This window comes from Gobio gobio (assembly GCF_949357685.1).
Source record: "Gobio gobio genome assembly, chromosome: 17".
In the NCBI taxonomy this organism is placed as follows: Eukaryota; Metazoa; Chordata; class Actinopteri; order Cypriniformes; family Gobionidae; genus Gobio; species Gobio gobio.
Window position 1 is genome coordinate 52195712 of NC_137110.1, and position 4471 is coordinate 52200182.

Consider the following 4471-nt stretch of genomic DNA (forward strand, 5'->3'; position numbering starts at 1 on the left):
ATATTTCATAAATTTTACTGTATTTATGATCAAATAAACACAGTCTTGGTATAAAACAGCTATTTTAAATTATAATAATATTTCACTATTTTTACAGTATTTATGATCAAATTCATGTAGCCTTGGTGAGTCTTGAAGACAAACACGAGATGGTTTGAAAAGCAAAAACCCTGTCTTGACGTGTGTGTGTGTGTGTGTGTGTGTGTGTGTGTGCAGGCGCTGCTGGAGTTCCTCAGTAAGGTGGTGTTCTGTGAGCGGAGCAACCGCATGAACCTGTGGGCCGTCTCCACCATCATGGCCCCCAACCTCTTCCTCCACAAGGCGGTGCCCAGTAAACTAGCAGTGGATGGTCCAGAGAAGGGTCAGGCCGAGCGGGCGGCCGACATCATGAGGCACCTCATCCGCTACCAGGACCTGCTGTGGACGGTAAAGAGCTTCTCCGTCTCACTGTTCCTCAAACATACATCCACTTATTTTATGCAAATTTTGGGATGTTGCCGAGATGTTAGCAGCTGATCCTTTTAGTCCTGTAAGTTGCGAGGCGGGGCCTCCATGGATTGGACTTGTTTGTTCAGCTCATTCCACAGATGCTCGATTGGATTGAGATCTGGGGAATTTTGTGCTCCTCAAAGCTCCTCCTTCATGACCCTGTGGCCGGTTCTTCATGACCCTGTGGCCGGTTCTCCACTGGTCCTCCATGACCCTGTGGCCGGTTCTCCACTGGTCCTCCATGACCCTGTGGCCGGTTCTCCACTGGTCCTTCATGACCCTGTGGCTGGTTCTCCACTGGTCCTTCATGACCCTGTGGCCGGTTCTCCACTGGTCCTTCATGACCCTGTGGCCGGTTCTCCACTGGTCCTTCATGACCCTGTGGCCGGTTCTCCACTGGTCCTTCATGACCCTGTGGCCGGTTCTCCACTGGTCCTTCATGACCCTGTGGCCGGTTCTCCACTGGTCCTTCATGACCCTGTGGCCGGTTCTCCACTGGTCCTTCATGACCCTGTGGCCGGTTCTCCACTGGTCCTCCATGACCCTGTGGCCGGTTCTCCACTGGTCCTTCATGACCCTGTGGTCGGTTCTCCACTGGTCCTTCATGACCCTGTGGCCGGTTCTCCACTGGTCCTCCATGACCCTGTGGCCGGTTCTCCACTGGTCCTTCATGACCCTGTGGCCGGTTCTCCACTGGTCCTTCATGACCCTGTGGCCGGTTCTCCACTGGTCCTCCATGACCCTGTGGCCGGTTCTCCACTGGTCCTTCATGACCCTGTGGCCGGTTCTCCACTGGTCCTTCATGACCCTGTGGCCGGTTCTCCACTGGTCCTTCATGACCCTGTGGCCAGTTCTCCACTGGTCCTTCATGACCCTGTGGCCGGTTCTCCACTGGTCCTTCATGACCCTGTGGCCGGTTCTCCACTGGTCCTTCATGACCCTGTGGCCGGTTCTCCACTGGTCCTTCATGACCCTGTGGCCGGTTCTCCACTGGTCCTCCATGACCCTGTGGCCGGTTCTTCATGACCCTGTGGCCGGTTCTCCACTGGTCCTCCATGACCCTGTGGCCGGTTCTCCACTGGTCCTCCATGACCCTGTGGCCGGTTCTCCACTGGTCCTCCATGACCCTGTGGCCGGTTCTCCACTGGTCCTCCATGACCCTGTGGCCGGTTCTCCACTGGTCCTCCATGACCCTGTGGCCGGTTCTCCACTGGTCCTCCATGACCCTGTGGCCGGTTCTCCACTGGTCCTCCATGACCCTGTGGCCGGTTCTCCACTGGTCCTTCATGACCCTGTGGCCGGTTCTCCACTGGTCCTTCATGACCCTGTGGCCGGTTCTCCACCGGTCCTTCATGACCCTGTGGCCGGTTCTCCACTGGTCCTCCATGACCCTGTGGCCGGTTCTCCACTGGTCCTCCATGACCCTGTGGCCGGTTCTCCACTGGTCCTTCATGACCCTGTGGCCGGTTCTCCACTGGTCCTTCATGACCCTGTGGCCGGTTCTCCACTGGTCCTTCATGACCCTGTGGCCGGTTCTCCACTGGTCCTTCATGACCCTGTGGCCGGTTCTCCACTGGTCCTTCATGACCCTGTGGCCGGTTCTCCACTGGTCCTTCATGACCCTGTGGCCGGTTCTCCACTGGTCCTTCATGACCCTGTGGCCGGTTCTCCACTGGTCCTTCATGACCCTGTGGCCGGTTCTCCACTGGTCCTTCATGACCCTGTGGCCGGTTCTCCACTGGTCCTCCATGACCCTGTGGCCGGTTCTCCACTGGTCCTTCATGACCCTGTGGCCGGTTCTCCACTGGTCCTTCATGACCCTGTGGCCGGTTCTCCACTGGTCCTCCATGACCCTGTGGCCGGTTCTCCACTGGTCCTTCATGACCCTGTGGCCGGTTCTCCACTGGTCCTTCATGACCCTGTGGCCGGTTCTCCACTGGTCCTCCATGACCCTGTGGCCGGTTCTCCACTGGTCCTTCATGACCCTGTGGCCGGTTCTCCACTGGTCCTTCATGACCCTGTGGCCGGTTCTCCACTGGTCCTTCATGACCCTGTGGCCGGTTCTCCACTGGTCCTTCATGACCCTGTGGCCGGTTCTCCACTGGTCCTCCATGACCCTGAGGCCGGTTCTCCACTGGTCCTTCATGACCCTGTGGCCGGTTCTCCACTGGTCCTTCATGACCCTGTGGCTGGTTCTCCACTGGTCCTTCATGACCCTGTGGCCGGTTCTCCACTGGTCCTCCATGACCCTGAGGCCGGTTCTCCACTGGTCCTTCATGACCCTGTGGCCGGTTCTCCACTGGTCCTTCATGACCCTGTGGCCGGTTCTCCACTGGTCCTCCATGACCCTGTGGCCGGTTCTCCACTGGTCCTTCATGACCCTGTGGCCGGTTCTCCACTGGTCCTTCATGACCCTGTGGCCGGTTCTCCACTGGTCTTCATGACCCTGTGGCCGGTTCTCCACCGGTCCTTCATGACCCTGTGGCCGGTTCTCCACTGGTCCTTCATGACCCTGTGGCCGGTTCTCCACTGGTCCTTCATGACCCTGTGGCCGGTTCTCCACTGGTCCTTCATGACCCTGTGGCCGGTTCTCCACTGGTCCTTCATGACCCTGTGGCCGGTTCTCCACTGGTCCTTCATGACCCTGTGGCCGGTTCTCCACTGGTCCTTCATGACCCTGTGGCCGGTTCTCCACTGGTCCTTCATGACCCTGTGGCCGGTTCTCCACTGGTCCTCCATGACCCTGTGGTCGGTTCTCCACTGGTCCTTCATGACCCTGTGGCCGGTTCTCCACTGGTCCTTCATGACCCTGTGGCCGGTTCTCCACTGGTCCTTCATGACCCTGTGGCCGGTTCTCCACTGGTCCTCCATGACCCTGTGGCCGGTTCTAACACATCAACTCTGAGGACTAAATGTTCACTTGCTGCCTAATATATCCCACCCACTAACAGGAGATCATCAGTGTTATTCACCGGTCATGATGTTATGCCTGATTGGTGTATATGGTTTTATTTAGAAGTTATATTTGTAGACATTTGTATAATAAAAAGGGAGGGTGTTTAGCTAAAAGTCTTGTCTATCAAACAAGTTTTAGTAAAGTAATGTGTATTATATTTGATGATTTGTTTATTGTATTTAATAGATCACACTTTCAAATGTGCAAATAGTTTGTAAAAGGTGTTTTTCTGCATGTTTGAGTTTCGCTGCATTTACACGTCCTGGCCAGCAGGGGTCGCAAGAGTTCCTTCCAAAAGCTTCTCCCATCACTGAACACATGCGCATGATTCATGATGGACAGACTGAATAAATCCATCAGTGAATGGGATGGAAACGCTTTGTTTTATTCCAGTTTAGTGCTCTGGTTAGATTCCCAGCTTTGCTTCATGAGCGTCTGATCTGCTCTTCTCTAGGTTCCTAACTTCCTGTTGAGTCAGGTGAGGAAGCTGAACGAGAACAACAGCCGGCGGTACCAGTTCTACGACAGACGCATCAAACACCTGCTCCGGAAGATCCACACGGACAGCCGGGACAAACCCCACAAGAACTCCGGAGAGGTGAGGGGGTGAGAGGATGAGGGGATGAGGGGATGAGAGGATGAGGAGAGGAGATGAGGAGATGAGGAGAGGATGAGAGGATGAGGAGATGAGGGATGAGAGGATGAGGAGATGAGGGGATGAGAGGATGAGGGGATGAGAGGATGAGGGGATGAGAGGATGAGGGGATGAGGGGATGAGAGGATGAGGGGATGAGAGGATGAGGGGATGAGGAGATGAGGGGATGAGAGGATGAGGGGATGAGAGGATGTGAGGATGAGGAGATGAGGAGATGAGGGGATGAGGAGATGAGGAGAGGATGAGAGGATGAGAGGATGAGAGGATGAGGAGATGAGAGGATGAGGAGATGAGGAGAGGATGAGGAGATGAGAGGATGAGGAGATGATGGGATGAGGAGATGAGGGGATGAGGAGATGAGGAGATGAGAG

At 55.5% G+C, this 4471-nt stretch overlaps 1 protein-coding gene across 1 annotated transcript in view; it reads left to right on the plus strand.

The window, feature by feature from the left end:
- arhgap40 (Rho GTPase activating protein 40) overlaps positions 1-4055 on the plus strand; it is a gene marked incomplete at its 3' end in the record, with an annotated part of 32828 nt that extends 28773 nt beyond the window's left edge. Inside the window, exons 11-12 of the mRNA XM_079840058.1 lie at positions 217-426; positions 3900-4055. Of these exons, the coding sequence (XP_079696184.1) occupies positions 217-426; positions 3900-4055 (366 nt within the window). The remainder of the gene's footprint in view (positions 1-216; positions 427-3899) is intronic.
- Between the last annotated feature and the right edge of the window lie 416 nt (positions 4056-4471).